The following is a 17,920-nucleotide window of genomic DNA, read 5'->3' as shown; positions in this document are numbered from 1 at the left end:
GGTTTCACTCAAGCCAATCCCCAATCTAGCCAGCTGACATCAACTGGCTGACATCTTAGCTCTTTGGCTGAATTGAAATTGGCAATTCAATCCACCACCAGTCACTGCTGTCATCTCACTATCGATGTGCCTTTCCCGTGGTTGAGTTGAGGGAGGGGTCTGTTTTTAATGGATGATGGAATGAAGTCATTCTTCATCTAACCTCGCCGTCCTCAAATTATGCTTTCCATTGTCGGGGTTTTCATATAATATAATTTACATTCCCCTCCCGCCTTCTTTCATCTGTGTTTGTTCCATTCCGGCTTGAGCTCCTTTAGAGGCACTTGACTTTTCGAAAGCTACCCTCGTGACATTGTCATCAGTCGATGATCTTCACCTTTCCGCCATCCCGCCCTTCTCATTTGTACGCCGACCGCACGCGTAAGTTCAGTCGGAGTGGTGCCACTCTGCCACTGGTGATAGGAGATCAGAGAGTGTGTCAGACAGAATCTTCTGATGGCTAATTAAGCCTCCAGATCAATGGGCCTGACATTGACTCCACACCTTTGACACCCCATTTCGTTTTTTTTCCTAGTCTTTCAACTGTTAAATAAATCAAATACATCCAAATTGATTGGGTTTTCTTCTCAGTCGAGTTATTTATTCCACTGGCTGTTCTGACACAGTCTTGTGCGAACGGCGCTGTGATCAAAAGCGCCAACCGCGGGCACTCTGTGGGTAGTAAAAAAAAAAAGTTTCTCTTCATCCGAGAACTTCAAGGGTTCCCTACGTTCATCTCATCCTGCAGACTCGCAGTCAAATGGGTCAAGTGGAAAAGTTTGGAGAATACGGATGTGCGTTAAAGCTGTAAAGTTCACACGGCGTCTTGGATCTGTGACTTTTCTGACTGCGAACGAAAATGTCAGACTGGTTCCTTTGTCTTCAGGCTGCCTCCGAGCCTTGTACTCGTTAACCCGTGTCGACCGGTTATGACAGGCCGTCTTTGCTCCGCCGTTATAATTTATGCTTAGGTCGGGAGGAGGATTCCAAAGCAACATTTTGACAGACAAACAATTGATGTGACACATTGATGAAGAAAGAAGTTTTGTACAGAGCCTTGGAATTAAATTGTGTATAATGTGTGGGCGGGGGTTGTTAAGGTGTGGCTTTTCCAGGGTCAGGGGTCATAGCCGCTGAGCCCTGACTGACAGCTTGATGTTGAATTGGTAAATGATTATCACAGAGGCTGGACACTGGATCATATTCATGCGGTCAAGACTGTGTAGGAAGAAGAAAACTGTGATTAGGGTTAGGGATTTTTTTTTTCTGGCATAATATTATTCATGTCAAGCTTTTGAAGTTGGTTACTTTCCATACAATATTCTGCTTAATTCATATAATAACAGTCTGACATGACACTTGAGCCAGATGCTGTTATTGATTGCGGTGTAACTCAGCCTTGATCTTTGCTGAGTGGTTTTGGCTTGACATTCATCCGTCTGGGTGTGCATTTTTGTGTGTGTGTTGTGACTCCGAACCACATTTAGATATTAATGGTCAGAGGCGATCCAATTCTTCAGCAAAGCATGCAGCGCTACGATATTGTCAGGGTTGTCGTCACACATGCAGAAGGCTCCAGGCTGAATCCAGAACTAGCAGGGGGTGAAGTGCAGTGCGTTCTGCTCGACTCCCGGCTCAAATTAAATGGGTTTGTGACAATTTAGTTCTTTCTAACCACCCACCCTTTTGCTTTAGGGGAGTGAAAGGACAGGACTTTTTTTTCCTCATAGAGAAAACAGAACAAAATAGGGTTTGTGGAGAAGAACTGCAAAGTGGAGTGAAATTTCCAGCGTGTGCACAGTGTGGTGCAAAGGTTGTTATCACACCCGGGTTTTACCTTCCGTTCTGTCTGACTGAAAAATGCTGCTGGGTGTCAAGTCCACATGCTGGGGTGCAAATTGAAGCCCGCGATCCAACACTGGCTGTTAATGTGACCATTTGGCCAGGCTTCCCAAGCAGGTGGGGTGTGGGCGGATAAGGAGGAGCTGTAGGTGGCATGAAGATGAATGAAAAGTCATCTTGGCTAACAGGAAAGAACATCTTGTGATGTGTGGGGAAAAAAAAAGTCACTCAACTAAAGTTGCATTGATGACAGACTCCCAAGTCGCACATCATTAGTTTTCACCAGTGTGTACTTAGCGAAATTACCCATTCCATAAAAGACTGATCGTCAAGTGTGATCAATAGGTGCCCAAGATGAATAAACCACAAGGGAAGAATAAGTAGAAGTATGTGTGATGGACGCAGATGGAGGAAAGAACATGGATCCGTCCTATTAGTGTGACCTCTCACCTTAGAGCTCAATGTCTCAGTGGGCGGCACCATGCTGATTCATTGGAAAGGATGTTACCAGGTGGTCTCTCAGGTCATGGATTACATTTGTCTGCCAAAGAGAGGAAAAACATTTGTGCGCCAAATAGCTTCCACGCAGCTGACCACAAGTGGGCTGAAGGTTGCATGTGTTTCACTCTACTTGGAAAAAGTCACTTCCACTCTTGACTCGAGTTCCATTAGGAGTTAACACGGATGATTACGAATCCAAAGTCTTCTGTTTCCAGAATCGGAACATTTATTAATGACGTGAAATTTATAAAGACGTGCAAGGACTGTGACAAGTCGTTATGTGTAGATGGAGGTGTCCCATTAGCACCTTAGTTGCTCCAAATAAGACTGAAAGTGCTAATAAGTCACCTTGTCGCTTGCTCACTATTTCCTGCATCGGGTGTCGCAGTGCTTTCGAGCCTCTCTAAACTAGCAAAAAGTGCCACATCGAACTCTACAAGCAAATTGTGCCACGATTATGCGTTTTGTAATATTTTTGGTGTGCTAACTTTATTACATATACTGAACTGAACGAATATTTAATCGGGTGTTTTATTTTATACATGGATTTTTTTTCCTTCACTTGCATTCCCTTTTGTACTAATGGAATAATAATAATAATAATAATAATAATAATAATATATAATATATAATAATAATAATTATTTTTACAAATTATTATTATACATCTACAAAAAGTCAATTTTAGTCATATGTTGCATTCCTCTGATAGATATGAATCATGATATAATGTCAGAAAAACATCACCATCATGTACGTTTTCAATTGTCCAGCAAAAGCGAACCGACTCACCCTGGCAGCTTAGTATGAGCAATTCCCGAGAGTTGGTGAGTGGCCTTCCCCGTGCTGATTTACAGTGCCCATGAATCCAATTACCTAGGGATCCCTGTCAAGCCGCCCAAGTGAGAAATTGCCTTCATTTCACTTACGAAATGTTGGCAAACATCTTAACTTGTTTATATTTGCTATCTCAAATACCGCATTTTTTTTTCCATATGTTTTCATTCACAAACATGTTTTAAAGATAATCGTGGCTTGCGTAAACTCAAATGACTTCTAATTTACTTTCAGTTGAATTGAAGGTAAATTTCAGTGGGACTGCACAGCTGTTTTGTATTTTTATTTTCCCCTTTATTGACTTATTTGATTCCAGCAACAAACTAAACAAAATTATACACCTCATGGTTGCAATAATTGCCGCTCAAAATCACTTCCCACAGCACGCATCTGTTATTAGTTGGCACAAATTAAATACCTGTTGGAATCATTATGGGATTTTGGCAGGGCAAATATTGCTCTCTCTGTTCGTAAATGCACAAAGATGTTCCTCATTCGATAACTGGTCAAAATACCTCAAACACAGAGCTGGAGCATTTCGAAAAGGTTTTGTCTAATCGGAATCAGATGTGTGCTTAAACTCCGCTCTTGACTTTGCCTTTTAACTTGAAAACTTTTTTACTGAGAAAATGAGCTGATCAACGTGCAGAAAGAATCCTCCACCTCTGTCCTCATTGGAGACATCTCTTAGGAGTGAACAACCCTTCTTCTCCCGCTCTTGCTATTGAGTGTCAAGCAATGCAGCACATTTCCTATTGACTTTGACTGCTGAGGAGATGTAAAGGGGCAATTCAAAGAAGTCTGCTACGGGGAAGGTCATGCAGGACTGAATACAAATCAGAAAAGCTCGTCTTTGTCCTCTGAGAATATTTGAGGAGAATGGCTGCACTGAGTCATACTTTCAACTTTTGGCGGGCTTTACATAACATTGGGATTTTGGTTTGGATGTTTCACATTTTTGCTTTCATTGTTTCATTTGTCGTTGATTTGATTTCCCAAAGGTAAATACCAGCTCTCCCCCACTGTGAACATGCCACAAGATGACATTGTGTTGATAGAAGATGACAGGCCACCATTGCTTCCATCCCACTTCTCGGACCAGTCCTCTTCAAGTTCTCACGATGATTTGGGATTCGTGGGAGAGAACCCGTGGATCCATGAGGTGCCCAGTCCGAATGAATAGTAAGCAAAATACTTTCCCTCTTTTGATCAATAACCTAATCTGAAGGAAAATATAAATAGCCGATTGAATTGATCGTTCCTACATCACAGCATATTTAAATGGAAGTATTGCGCAATAGTATGAAGGACCTTTATTAAGTGGTATCATCTCAATGTCATGATATTATTGTCTTTTGTTTTAGTCATGAATCTCCCCATTGTAGCGAGATGACTTTTGTGGGTGTTTGTAATAAATAATAGATAAAGCCGAGGGAGGGGGGGAGACGTTGCACATCTTCCACCAAGTCTGATTTCTGTCGCCCGAGTGATTTTCGCACCAATTCTCCATCCTCAGGAAGATTTATTGGCCTTGTGAAAGGATACAAGCCATTGTGCTTTCAAATTATACCGTAAAAGTATAAGGTATGCTATTTTGTTGTAGTTCGGAAAAGAAAAAAATACTGTCACTATTCTTCCCATTTTAAAGTCCAGTCATACATTTTAAAACGACTTCCGACATTTTCTCTATGATTGCAGCTTTCATATACGAAGGAAGTGCAAAGATAACAGTGTTCTTGCTCTTACCAGAAATGTTTATTTTTATCTTCGTTTGTTTCCTCTTAATCTATTAATGAGTGGCTTTATTCCACATTCCGAAGTTGTCAAAGTGGATTATTGTACCTAGAGTACGGCTACAGCACATTCAAGTTTTCTGCCCTCAGAGTAGCAACTGCACGCTTATGCATGACTTGTGGACCTGCGCACGGGGCAGAAGTATGCTCTGTACCGCTGCCCAGGGTTATGCTGAATAATTCATCTCGTCAAAGTCACATACATGAAGAAGCGGCAGGCACACCTTTCCTTTCACTCAAATGCTCGCAGCTGCTCACATGCAGTCTCCTCATGACTTATAGTGGTTCCCTTTCTCCTGTTTAAGTGCGGCATGCCAAGTAAGCATTGAATGTTTTTTTTTCTTTTTAAATGAAGCTCTTTCAGTAGCGTAGCACGGGCCCTGTATAAGTTTTGAATATATATTGTGCACTGTTTCACCTCTGACCTTTTCAGTATTATGCAGCTGCATGTTCTTACTTTCCCAAGGACACAACTGCCTGGTAAAATCATTCTAATTCAAGTTTTTAGTGGGTGATGTAACCCACATTTCAGGGGGCTTCTAACTACCCCCCACCATCTATTGAAGATGAATTGTTAGAGGAATCAGTCTGACAGAAGATAAAAACTGGCCTACTTTTATTCTCTGCATCCTCAGCCAATAATATGTGTTCGTATTTGTTTTTGTATTGTTTAGCTTGTTTGTTTTTCTTCTTGTTGATATAATAATAATAATAATAACAATATATGAATGGATAATAATAATAAATCTGCGTGGATTACCTTGACCCAAAAAAAAAAAGAAAAGGTCCCCCTTTAATAATAATAATAATAATCTGTGTGAATTACCTTGAAATAAAATCTAGAAAATGTCCCCCTAAGGTTTCACTTTATAAATCATGCTTGTAAATTATTCCTTAAAAATCAAGCAGTAATTTCTCCTCTCATATATTTCCATAACATATGTCAATCCCTACCTTTGTTAGATTTGTCAGAAAGTTCTGATATATGTAGTTAACCTGCCGAGATTGCTCATATCTACCTATACGTACGATATATACTCTGTTGCACAGATGCCCTCAGTCTCACAGGTGTTTAGATCCACATTGGCTGGTAAACAATATTGCACATTAACATATAAAGTGGAAACGGCGCATATAGACATGAACAAACTTCCAGGCGAATATTGCAGCCAGCCTGCTTCTACATTTGATCTGCTAATAGACTCGGCCATCAGGAATACGGTATAACTAAGAATTACATGTGCCTGTGTGTTTTCCCTGAAATGCTAATGGTCCCCTCTAGCTTCATGAATATTTACGGTGTCTCAGCGGTGCGCCGTTGGTACAAGCATGTCATACATGCTCCCTCTTTTCTCCTCACCTTGCATATGTTTCACGAGGCTCTCCACGCGGGGTACTCCATGTCTGTGCCCTCCTTGGCGGGTGAATATCAGCGTGAATAATACGCTACGGCAAACATACAAATTTTGCTTGAATAAACCATGTTAGCCATCGGTTACCACTGCAAATGCTGAAAGAGAAAATCAAAAGCTGGACTCGGTGTCAGCTGTGATGTTCAAAAGATGATACATTTATAATCGGGTAGATGTTAAGCTTTAATATTAGTGATTACTGCAGCCAAGCAAGTCCATGTTAATGCAGCTTAACCACCAGGTGACCAAATTTCTGTTTTCATAAATAGGGACCCTTGCTGTGAATAGTTGTAATTATATATATAAAAATAAAAAATAAAAAAACACGACAAACTACATAGATAGTTGAGCTTCTATAAAACGAGGAAGTGCTTTTAGCATTTTTAATGCCACTGCGGGGATGCTTTGACACATTTAACTCCCTGCCAGGAGAAGATGGAGACAGGCAAGGTTGATTTAAAATGCACTCCAAAGCATTGCCTGTGAGCAATGCTCAGCGCTGGTTAATTTTAGATGACATCAGGATGCTTAACGTGGACGGAAGCATCTGCTTGGAATGTTGGAGATTGCTTTTAAATGTTGCGAAAGAAGGAGAGCTGAAGGAACTTTTTATTCTTTTGAGGAAAGCAAAGATGGACTCAGGAAAACACATAATTTCTATATGTGGAAAATATCAACAATATCGCATGTGTGTGTTAATAAAATGATTTGTGACGGTAAATCATATTAAACCCATATAAACTGATTTTATCCTTTGTGATATTTACGAACTTCATTTCAATGGAGCTACTTTCCTCTTTTGTTTATGTTTTGCACTCTGTGGAGTTATTTATCACAACAGCTAGACAAGAGTGAAAAATAAATTCTTTGCTGTCCAAACTGTCTGGTTCAAGAAAGATACACTTGTTGAGACAAAACAACAGCGTGTTGTCGACAGTGAGTGATGTGAGGGGAAAAGAGAGTGATGATGAATGAATGAATAATACATCTGTGCTGTCATTCCTTTCTTCCTTTTCCCGTGTCAGCGAGACGTGGCCCCGTATACGGCGGCGTAGATGCCAATGCCGAGTATGGCTGACAGCAAAGTGACATATTAACACCGGCCTCTCGGTGACACGTGAAGCACGTCTTTACGTTGAATGAACTCGGCAAAGCAAATCACGATTGTTGACATGCAGCCAAGTGCTAGCAGGGTTGATGCCGTCATTTGGAAAATGGAAAAGAAAAAACGCATTCCGTGCTTGCGTCATTTGGAAGACTTCATTAGGACCGCATCTATCTGGTTGAATGGCAAGGTGTTCACCCTAATTGTAATGCAAATACCGTTACCCCCTCACCCAAACTCTGCCTCCCGCTCCCATCCGATTTTCAATTAAGATCCAGACAGAGATTAAGCATCTCAAAGGTAAATTGCAACGGGAGCTCCTGCCTCAGACATACCGGGGGAGTGGCGTTATTGAGTGATACTGACCCCGGAGCATCCTCACATCAGGTGTCACGCATAGAACTAAACTTAACCAACCCAGCAAGACATTGAAGTGCCCTTCAGGCAGGATAAATAGATTGGTTGTGCATTTTTCAATGTGATTCACAGCAAGATACAAAAATATCTGCGTAGTGACCTAACTTGACTTCTCATCTATTGCAGCTCATTGAGTCCCGATGCGGACCCGGATGGTTCGTTTCAAAGAGAGGGCTTCGCCCGCCAGAGTATGTCAGAGAAGCGCACCAAGCAGTATGAAAATGCTGCTCAGTTGGAGATCATCAAGTCACGCAAGTCCAAAAGCATGGATTTAGGTAAATGGTGTTTTTTCTTCTTTTTTTGTTTTTATGCTTGCAGTCAGACTGCAATGCGATATTTTGTTTTTTTCGCTCTCTGCACAATTAGCATAAAGACATTATCCTCGAGATTTTTCGGTGTGGGTTGCAAATCTAATCTGATTTGTCTGAGGACAGGAAGTGAGCGGAGTGGACAGGGAGATGAGACGGCTCATCGCGGCAAATGCAGATCTTATCTCGGGACGACATCAAAGAAGCCTCATGATTGTTCCAAAGTGATGTCAGCGTTTCCTTGATTATTTGATTAGTTCTGAAAAAGGAACTGAGTTACTGTATTTATCAGACAATCTTGAAATAAGCCTTGGTGCATTATGCTTCTAATATGATTACCTGGATATCATTCATGGTTAGATGCATTTGGTTTGAAAGACATGACCTCAAACCAATCACATATTTGGAAATATCGGACATCTGATTTAAGCCTCCACGATCGTAACATTCGGATTCACACGTGTCTTTCTGGAAGAATGGAAGGACCTTCCTGTTTTTCCCTTTAAACATATTCCAGGTGCTTCCATATCACAGCAGCAGCTGGACTTCTTGTCTTTGAAGAGCCTCATTGTTGAAATATGCGAAATTGATCAGACTCCCCATGTTCCTGTTCCATTTAGATGGAGAATGAGATTGGGCAATGAAAGAAAAAATATCTGCAAGGTTCCTCATCTTGCAGGAATATCCATGCCTTGTAAGCCTCATGATTGACAGGCTCATACATGGGATGTAATATCCTCTTCTTCTGAAATTACACAGCTTCCTTTCTTGAACTTTATTGTCCCTCTTCTTCTCTTAGATTTACATGGTGCATGATAGCTCTCATGCTTATTTGTGCTCTTTAACAGTAGCTGATGAGATTAACAGCAGCACCAGTAGAGTTAAACGTATGTGCCAGGACTTTTATTCGATTATTACCTTTATGGGTCCGTGGCTCGATAAGAGATTACCCCCCCATCTCTCTCTTTTTCCATTACTAACTCATTACAAACCATAGTTGGGTTTTTGCTACGGCTTATGTTGGGTAGTCTTGAATAGGGATCGCTAATATTAGAACGTGTCGTGCTTATAAAAAAAATATTCAATGTAGTTTGAGAGCTACTGGTAGTCAAGTGGTGAGTGAGTTCGACTTGCAATCAAGGCTTCAATTGCTAGTTAACCCCTCTGGCTTATTGCAGTAGATCCATTATAGGCCTATTTTAGCTCTGCTTTGTCGCTAAAATGAATTGACACAGAAAAAAATCAGTGCAGCCCACCAGTTGGAGGAGAATGTTTCTGAAAATGTCTAGATGGTTGGTTTCACAGCATCTTGTACCCCAGGTTGAGACATTACTGGTAAATTCCCTGAATGAAGATTTTTTTTTTTTTTTACGACACATGTTGAGCAGACGAAGGACGTCCTCCGTCATGCTAATGAGACGTACGAGCCCGACTGACTCCAGGGATATGATCCCTCCTTTGGGATACCTGGACATGGCCTTTCCCTGACCACCTTGGGGGCTATTTTTACCATAATTACCCTTTTACCGTCCGGGCTCTTTGAATAAATTATGTGTAATGGAGCCCCTGTCTGTACACAGATCTTTACATGCAAGAGTCTATGGTGAATAATAGCCGGGTTGCATAGTTTTAGCGACTCTAATTATAGTATGGGCTCCTGTCCCTGTAATAACCGCTGCTGATTTATTCATGGAGTTTGCCATGGCTCCCCTTGAACGCTTAATGGCAATGGATCTTCTCCAATTAACAGTCCTTGCACTTAATATGCTTAAGGAACACAGAAAGGTGAGGAAGTTTTTCCTCTGGGCGTGACACAATTTCAGGTGCACTCTCTGCCTTTGTGTGCGTTTCAGTGTGATGATTTTCATTTCTCTTCCAGGCAAACTCTGTATGCAATGGGGGGGGATATGTATTTTCATGGCTCTGAATAAGAGGGCGTCAAGGAGCAGAGCGCGTAGTCTCTGGAGATAGGAATCACATAATAGAATGGCATACAGAGAGCTGTCCGTCAAACTCTCCCATGAGAGCTTGGGATTTTTCTGATGAAAACAAAGGAAGCTTGCAGCTGGCAACGGTCTTCGGGCAAACTCGCGCTCTTTTTCACTCTCTCTCTCGCTCTTCCATCGTCTTTGTGTCTCTGCTACTCTCTGCCATTCACCAGACTTGAGAGAAACAATGGTGAAGTGGATCGCGATGCGGAATACAGAGTGGGCGGATAATTCCCTGTTTCCGAATACGGCAGATGTCATTTTGGTTGCCTTCAACTGTTGCATCCTGTACGAGCTTGCAATCCCATTGTGTCAAACGCTTCTGTGAGTCTGCTGTCTGCAGGCTTTATGCATAATGTCTGTGGAAGGGAGGGCATTTCATTTTATAGGGTCGTTTTTTTATTTTTTGCAATATTTTTATGCCAATCTAATATAACTACAGCCCTTCACCCAATTAGATAATTCTCAGTTGGGCAGCTCATCTGATCCAGCAGTATAGGATTGTTCAATTATTTGGAATCGGGTCCTGCTTCTCCTGGGATTGGAAATGTTTACAAGCATTGATGAAAGCCAAGATAAAATGGAGTGTAAAAATCATGACAGTGCATTTAGCAGTCTGAAAAGTAGTCTCCAGTGGATAACAGCTGACCTTTTTAGCCTATCTGACTTTTTAGACAGTCGATCCATAGGCGCAATGAATGGAAGAAAATAACTCACACTTCATTTAGGTGCATTGGTAGCAGATGTAGTAGAAGGAGGGGAGTCCCTTGTGACCCTAAAGACCTTCATCTTCCTCCTCAGCTGGTTCCAAATATTGGCATTGCTCCAAGCCTTCTCAAAAGCAAATATATTTTAGTGGAGGTAGTGAACACGGGATACTAAATTGTCTTTAAAACACGGGGGGTTATTTTCTTTGCGTAATATGTTTCTGACAGTTTAAGACTCCACCTAAAGACCTTCTAGGGTCATCCAGCAGCAGTGGGTCACACCTCATTTAGGCAAATTCAAACATCCCTGACTGAGAATTGCGTGACAGTCATATGGTTTGTGTTTAAATGATCGAAACTAAAAAATAATAGTCAGTGGAATTAGAGCTAATCAAAATGCTTTCACACAGATTATGTTCTCGGTAACGTGTCCTTTTTAATACTAATATTATACACATTAGCGATTGGATAATTTATTTTTTCACATGAGTGGTCAGAATGGTTGGGTAGTTTTATCACACTGCTTTTGTTGCTCTGTGTCTTACACCCCATTAACTATCACGCATCACTAACACAATTTTCCTCTTTTATTTTCCCCACAGGTTCTTCAGGACAAAATGTCGGACCCACACTGGGTCTCAAAATGTCCAGTTCCCTTGAAAGCCTCCACACAGCTCTTGCCGCAGCAACACGCAACAGTGAACTTAACGTCAACAGGCCACGCTCAAGAATCCTCCGGAGCCGAGGATGCAATGAGAGTTTCAGAGCGGCCATCGACAAATCGTACGATAAATCGGTCGTTAATGTGCCCGAGGATGAAAGCAGCATGGATATATGTAAGATTTTTGATTTATCATTCACCATTGTTTGACTTAGTGAGAAATTCTTTGGCAATATTGTCTTCCGTACTTAAAAATGCATGTTGGTCATCAAAAAAAATCTTTTATCTTTTTTATTTTCTATTTATTATTTACATCTCAGTCTATACCAGCAAGGCTGGCATTTCCCCCCCCACTACTTTTGTATTACCGAGAAACTTCCTCAATTGACTTATTCTAAACTTAAGAAAAAAAATAATCCCCAAAAACATTCATAGCAGCACCCAAACCGAGTGAACATATTCATTCCTCCTTGTTGTTTGATGATAAAAAGGCATGTGTTTGGCATAGTGAGACGGATGTCTTATGTTTTGCCAACAGGTAATAATACGGCAGCACCACAAAAGTAATTGCAATATATACATTTCCATCCAGCAAAGGATTCCATTAAATAAGGACGGGGAGGAAAACATTTGGAGGGGAATATTTGCCTGAAATGCTTTGTTCTCATAAGCTCTGTCGGCGAGCCACTAAATACAGTCTTATCTCTGCAAAGAAAAATGGGGAAAGCAGACGATTTCCGCCGCCGCGGTTTATTGCATCCATCCCCCCCCTCCCCACGCGATATTCAAATAACTCTGTTTTTCAATTTAGATAAAAGCAGCCAGTTTGTGCTCGTCACTGAGGTTAATAGTCAAAGTTGACAGATAAGACGCCACTGTCCTCTGCTCTAAGACTTTTATTTAAATCAAATAATAATTTGGCATCCCCTAAGTAAAATGTGTTTTCCGTAAGATATCCCGCTCGGCAATATGCACCCCTCGTTGTACGACTCTGCGTTGTGTTCTTTGAAGATAAATTTGAAAAAGAACTGCGGGAAAGAATATCTGCACTTTTGAGGGAAAAAAAAAAAACAATGGTTTTGTAATAAGACAAGCAATTGTACTTGTCTGTCCTAACCTCAACTGACAGTCCAGCTTTAATGCTCTTGATTTTCCAAAGCATGAAAGTTTGACTAAAGTGGCACAAAATGATGCCTGTGGTTTTTCTGTCGCTGCAAATTATCTCCTGACTCTTTTATCAACGCTTCCTCTGCTAGTTGGCGCTGCCTTGTAAGATCTTTTCTTCTCAGATCTATTAAATTCCCAAGGGTGGCTATAACGTACCAAGGAATTTTGCTATTTCTGAATCGGACTAATTTGATTACATGCATTGTGATGAATTATAATAAAATGTCTTTTATTTTTTTTTTGGCCGCTCTGCTTTTTGAAGCAATTGGAAAACCATCGCCAAAGAAGTATTAGCATCCTTGCTAATGTCAGTCATTTAAATAACCAGGTGCCATGAAATGATTGACAGGAAGATTGAATCATATCTATGATGAAGCCGATTGGCAAATTCAATCATTTTGCACCTCATTAAAACACATGAAATCAAAAAAATGAGAATCAACCTATGAGATGTCCCCAAAACCTTCACGCGTTTAATAACAGAATTATTTTAGTAGAATAAAACCAGTTTCATCTCTGATGGGATTTGATAATTGAAAAAGTTTTACAGTATCAAGAGGAATTTATACGTATCTTCTCAGAGAGCAAACTATTTATTCCAGACAGGATCTTAAGATTCCACCATATTTGCAATTAAAATCCCTGAGAGCCTTTTTCAAAATTACTTACTGTATATGTATAATTACTGACAGATTAATTACATTTTGCACATCACTTCTTATTAGATGTGATGGCAACTTTGAGTTTAATCAACCGTATATCACCTAAGGACTCCAGATTCTATTTGATGTCTGGGTTTGAATTAAACTCAGATGTAAATTACGAACCCGATCCACATGACTAGCGTTAGAGCTCGATCACATAATTTATGTGAAATAGGCTGAAGGAAAAAAGAAAAAAATCCAGGAGAAGGCAAAGGGGTTAAGTTAAATGCGTATATTTGAAGCTGACTTTGAGCACATCTATTGAAGTTTCAGACAAACCTCATAGGGAGGGAAATGTAAATATATTCAGCTTTAATAAGGCTCCAATATTCTGTGTGTTTTGTTCAAAGATTTTAAACCGCCTGAGACATAATTGTTCCCTTAATAGTTGATCTGATGTAATTAGGAGAAAAAATTAAGTATGCTCCGTTATGTATTAGGATGTGTTTCCATGTTATGTCATATCGTGACTTATCCGCCTCCCTCTCACAATGTTTCTTCAATGTTGTCACTCAAGTGGACGAAGACACGGAGGGAAGTTCCCCATCAGGTCAGGATTCAATGTCGGCCAGCGGCGAGCTCTTCCTCGGCCCCGGTCTCAATGGCAACATCTCCAAAGAAGACGGGCCGAGACATCGGGACAAGGTGGAAAAGAAGAAGCCCGAAGGGGATAAAGAGAAGGAGAAAGACAAGGACAAGAACAAAGCAAAGAAAAGCATGCTGAAGGGGCTCGGAGAGATGTTCAGGTAAGATCTGAGCTTCGTACCGTCCATCGCCTGTGTAGCCTTGAGTATCAATTGCTTTCTGCTTTATTAATACCATCGAACACGTACGGAATTTGACTGCATTCCTTCAACGCTGGAGTGCTAATTAGAAGCTCCTCTCCTTGAACCCTGCCGGGATAAGGTGAAGGGGGTGGGTTGCTATGGACCTTAAGAGCCTCTGGCACAATCGACAGATTATTTTTAATAAGGCTAACATGTTTTATTCATGAATAACCATATGCATGCTCCAATGGCTAAACAAACTTAAGCTTTTGTTGAGGGGCCGCTCAAACTATCGCTTCAGGTATCTGCTATTGTTTTCCGCAATTGGAGGGGTTGTTGTTCCTTCTGTTTTGATTCACCCGATCAAAATGTTTTGAGCTAGTTTGGGATTTTAGTTTTGGAAGCCAGTCGCATTTAAATAGGGCAGAAATTAACAATGGATGGGCCTCGAGCTTCGTTTAAGTTGCTTCCGTGCGGATTGCTTTAACGGGATTAGCAGGCGCGTCACGTCACGTGGCTCAGCGATGAACAATAAAATCGACAAGTGTGTTTTGGGGTCACGATTGAGACGCGCCACAGGGTTGCTTATTTTATATTCTAGGCTAGTGTGTTACAAAAACTATTTTGACTCAAGGATGGGATAGCGAATCTTTAGAGCTTGACACGTGGCTGCTTAGTGATTTTTATGAGTGCATGTGACCTCTCCGCATGCCCTTTGTGACTTCCTCATCACACCTCATTATCTTGGAGTGCCATGTCCACTTAAGATTTGGCACGCAGCGGGCTTAGCGTAACTCCCATCGCCCGTTCCCTGTGCCTGAGAAGCATGAACGTCTGGAACGAGCATGTCTTTCTGCCCTCTCCTTGTTCGTTACACAATTTCCATCTTAAAAACTTTCGACAGGTCTCACACCCACCGCGTTCTCCTATTATCCTTTTCCAATCCAAGTTTCGAAAGTTAAAGACGGAAATGAGGTGGGAATAAATGCATCCCAGCGGATTCAATAGCAAAACTTTATATTACAAGAAGAAACTCGTCGTATCAATTGCCAGAGGCAAAAGGAAATTTTATGTGATGGGAGCGATTTTAGTCAAACTAGCAAAAGCCCTGAAGAGATTTTAGATTCTATGCCTGACGAAGGCTTTGTCTTCTCAGTATATTCGACACTCTTAGGCTTACAGATCACGCAGTCGCTATATATTAGCAAGTTTGGCGTGTGAGCATTTCACCGTTGTATCCAAACATCAAAAAGATACCCTGATGAGGTTAATCCTTTGTAATGGATGTCTCAGTGGTTTTTTTCTGTCACTCTTTATCCCGGCATTGCTCTCCCATGCAAGTCTCGTTTTGCTCTCCCTCTAAGGGGGTTTCAAGGAGTTCCGCATCGGTGCGCCATGCAATTTGCATGCAGGGACTTTGGACGATCTGATGAATGTGGATTTCATGTCTGATTAAGGGGTAGCGTGATTGGGAGTGCATTAAGAGTCATGGGAAGCGAGGATGGCCGAGTGTACGCCGAGTTTAAAAGGCAAGATCTTTGAGTGTATGCTAGTTTAGAATACGATAAAAAAAATAATAAAAAATGTCTTGACGTGATTATTCATGCCCTCCCTCGCAGAAAGCATGTGATCATTAGATTCCAATTCAGTCAGATTTGTTTAGTTGTTGGAATCTTTGCCCGAGGCTCTGTTGGCGTGCTCCATGGCAGTGATGTCTTGGTCAGGTCCGTGAGACTGCCTCGAGGCGTTCTTAATGAGGTGTCATTTCGCCGCCTCGCCACTGACTGACTGACCTCCTTCATCAAAAGCCACATTCCCATTATTTTTTGACCCTTATGTATACGGATGAGCATTAAATTGATAACTAGACAGCACTCGAGGAGCTCAATTCCCGCATAATATCATCACGTGAAATTACATTACAATGCTACTTTGACCCCAATAATAAGATTTCCGCAATCCTACGCTCCTTGGCATTTTCAAACTGACTCGATTCATGATTAAGACATTACCACACTTTCATATCCTATTTTTTTTAGAACTTTAACCCAGTTTTCATCAAAATAGCCTGTTTTTGATTTCTGTTTTTAATGGGAATTAATAATGTATTGTAAATTGCTGGAGTTTAGAGATGTAAAAAAAAAAAAAATGCTGCATAATGAGGCATAGAGTCAATTATGTATTTGATACTACAAAATCTTCCATTTTTGATGAATGTGTGTGTGCCAGTGTGTGCTTCCATCACTGTCGTAACTTGAATTTTATATATGTGTAAAGACAAATTGTTTCGGACAAGAGTTATGCAAATGTAAAACACTCCCGGAATAAAGTAGCGTGAAGGAGATGAGCTGGTGGAAGCTGCAATATTGAAAGGCAAGGGTGAGGAGGTAGTGGGGGGAGGGCAGGGCGATGGGGGGGGAGACTGGGAGCGTGTGCACTGGAGTGAACTGGGGCACCAAGGGAGAGTGGGAAAGAAGGGATAAAAAGAAAAAAGAACAGGGCAATGAGAAAAGAAGCGAGCTTTTCACAGCGGCACAGTCACGACATCATGAAACTGTCTGCCCGCAGGGAAGGATTAAAGCATCCCCAGCAATTTAGCCTTTTTTTTTTTTGCATGTGAATCCGCACCCGTTTTCACGTTAGTGTGCATTTTCAAGAAGGATGCGAATCCTGTGTGAGGCATGTTTCCCCATGTGTGTAGATGAAAAGACATGTTAATGGGATCTGGCATCACCCTCACCAATTCTCCAAGCCAACGGCGCACACGCGCCTCCCTCACCCCCCCGCCCTCATCGCCACTCTGATAAGTACCGCGCCTGACGTCGAGCCATCAGCCGACATCGGAGCTGGCGGTGACAGCCGTGCGCCCCCGTCTTCTTTTTCCTCCTCACCCTCCATCACCCCGGGGGACCTCCTCGGCTTGCTCTTCCCAGTAGATGAAATCCCACTCAAGGCTACATGCTGGAGAGAAGGGCGTGGACAAATACACACAGAGCTTGGGTTTATTATTCTAAGGCAGCGTGGAAGCATGCTATGAGGGTTGTGTGTTAGCAATTCAGATGCCATGCGACTACCTTATGTGTAGCACAACACTAAGTGGTTAGTGTGTTCCTGTTCCTGCGCCAATCCATGTCTTTAGCCCATATGAATCTTTCTGCTCATGTAGGCGGGAACAGCAGATGTATGCTAAGCCAGTTTGATCATCAACGCACATTCGCTTGGCTTTTTACACACGACCATCCCGCCGGCCTGCTTGATAAAAAAAAAAAAAATCCGACTTTCCACCCTCACGCGCCGTCCTCACATATGCTGATTGTGTTTTGGCGCGGTGGAGTTGAAGACAGCAATTAGCCACCTCCACATGTGGGCCGTAACATCTGCTCGGTGTAATCTGGGCAAAAATGATAATTGTTCCTCTTTGGCGCCACCTCGCTCATCATAATGTGTGTAGTAAATGTGAAAAATAACTGTGGAAATGCAACACTTATAATTACATCACATGCAAACACACATTAGACTGGAAAATGGTGGACAGGGACATTCCTTTTTATTGAATTAAAGCTCCCGTGATGATCAATGTTGTATGAATATTTTGTCCATCACAACTTGTTTTACAAATCTGGAAGCAGGCCTCAACAAATTGGACACCACTTTCAGTTCAGTGTTTAAATG

General features: G+C 41.6%; 1 protein-coding gene across 3 annotated transcripts in view; it reads left to right on the top strand.

The window, feature by feature from the left end:
* LOC148380860 (partitioning defective 3 homolog) overlaps window positions 1-17,920 on the top strand; it is a 124,263-nt gene that overhangs the window by 65,621 nt on the left and 40,722 nt on the right. For all 3 annotated transcript variants that reach the window (XM_088363402.1, XM_088363401.1, XM_088363400.1), the window contains 4 exons: window positions 4,221-4,401; window positions 8,073-8,221; window positions 11,552-11,785; window positions 13,999-14,227. In XM_088363402.1, the coding sequence (XP_088219528.1) occupies window positions 4,221-4,401; window positions 8,073-8,221; window positions 11,552-11,785; window positions 13,999-14,227 (793 nt within the window). The remainder of the gene's footprint in view (window positions 1-4,220; window positions 4,402-8,072; window positions 8,222-11,551; window positions 11,786-13,998; window positions 14,228-17,920) is intronic.

The sequence above is a fragment of the Syngnathus floridae genome, chromosome 20 (assembly GCF_059516105.1).
Source record: "Syngnathus floridae isolate MCC-2025c chromosome 20, RoL_Sflo_1.0, whole genome shotgun sequence".
Classification (NCBI taxonomy): domain Eukaryota; kingdom Metazoa; phylum Chordata; class Actinopteri; order Syngnathiformes; family Syngnathidae; genus Syngnathus; species Syngnathus floridae.
Note: the sequence above shows the minus strand (reverse complement) of the source record. Positions and strands in the feature narration are given on the sequence as shown.